The 1434-nt window shown below is 42.1% G+C and overlaps 1 protein-coding gene across 1 annotated transcript; it reads left to right on the forward strand.

Moving 5' to 3' along the window:
• Positions 1 to 113: 113 nt before the first annotated feature.
• LOC107302207 (zinc finger protein 723-like) lies at positions 114 to 830 on the forward strand (the record flags this gene model as incomplete). Its single annotated transcript, XM_015831317.2, has 1 exon — positions 114 to 830. A coding segment is annotated over one exon (717 nt), but the record flags the coding sequence as incomplete, so codon positions are not given.
• Positions 831 to 1434: the final 604 nt, after the last annotated feature.

The following is a 1434-nucleotide window of genomic DNA, read 5'->3' on the forward strand; positions in this document are numbered from 1 at the left end:
TGCCTAGAATGTGGGAAATGTTTTTCCAGCAAATCAGCCCTGCAGCGACATCAGACAGTCCACACTGGGGAGAAACCTTATCAATGTCTGGAGTGTGGGAAATGTTTTTCCAGCAAATCAGCCCTGCAGCGACATCAGACAGTCCACACTGGGGAAAGACCCCATGAATGCCCTAAATGTGAGAAACGATTTGGGAGTTCTTCCACACTTCAGAGACACCAAAAGACGCACACGGGAGAAAAACTCTATAAATGTAACAATTGTGAAAAATGTTTTTCTCTAAAAGAAAGTCTTTTTCAACATCAGCTAAGGCACACAGGAGAGAAACCCTATCAGTGCGTCGAGTGTGGGAAATTTTTTTGTTTGATATCAACCCTCAGACATCATGAGAAAATTCACAGAGGGGAAAAAAATTTCAAATGTTTAGACTGTGGGAGAGCATTTATTTGTTCATCTTATCTTAGAAGTCACTGGAAAGTCCATACAGCAGAGAAGCTCCATAAATGCTCAGTGTGTGAGAAATCTTTCATTCAGAAAGACAAGCTTTTGATACATCAGAGAACCCACAGTGGAGAGAAACCACATAAATGTTCGGAGTGTGGGAGATGTTTCTCCATGAGGTTACACCTAATTCGACATGAGAGACTTCACACTGGAGACAGGCCCTATCAATGCCCAGAATGCGACAAGCGATTTGTGGAGTCTGCTGAACTCCGGAGACACCAGAAGGGGCACACAGGAGAGAAGCCCTATAAATGTGGGCAGTGTGGGAAAGGTTTTCTCACAGCAACACTGCTTCGGGTTCATGAGAGAATCCACACAGGGGAGAAGCCATACAAATGTGTGGAGTGTGGGAAATGCTTTTCCCAAAAACAACACCTCGGAAGTCATCAAAAGGTCCATCAAAGAATGAAGCCATAAAGACTCATAGAGTATAGAAATCTTTTGCTCAAAAGGGAAATATCAGAAAACTCACATGGGAGAAGGCCTAAGAGGCCCGCTGATGGAACAGTTTTTCATAGTTATTTCACACAGAGAGGTCATGTAAAAGTTCCTAAAATTAGAAACTCTTAGATCCTGAGAGAGCATTTTTTTTGTCAATCATCCCTTAAAAAATCATACTCTAATCCATATAGGAAAGATGTATCTAGTTAGGAATGCATTGCTACAGACTTGGGAAAAAATAACACAAAAACATTATATAAGAATTCCAGTGTGGTTATCCCCAACAGAAGCTCTGAAACACCCAAACCTACTGGATATAAATAAGATAGTTAGATACAAGGAATTAGTAAACGAACAGGGAAATCTGCAAACAAAATAAGAATTGGAACGGACTTCCGGTGGCAGGCGACTTCGCTGGACGCAGCTGTTTGCTGCTCCCGCCTGTTTCTGCGTAAAAGCCGTTTTGACAGCTTGCATCAGCTGTCAAAC

The sequence above is a fragment of the Protobothrops mucrosquamatus genome, unplaced genomic scaffold (assembly GCF_001527695.2).
Source record: "Protobothrops mucrosquamatus isolate PMUCROS unplaced genomic scaffold, P.Mucros_1.0 scaffold35161, whole genome shotgun sequence".
Lineage (NCBI taxonomy): Eukaryota > Metazoa > Chordata > Lepidosauria > Squamata > Viperidae > Protobothrops > Protobothrops mucrosquamatus.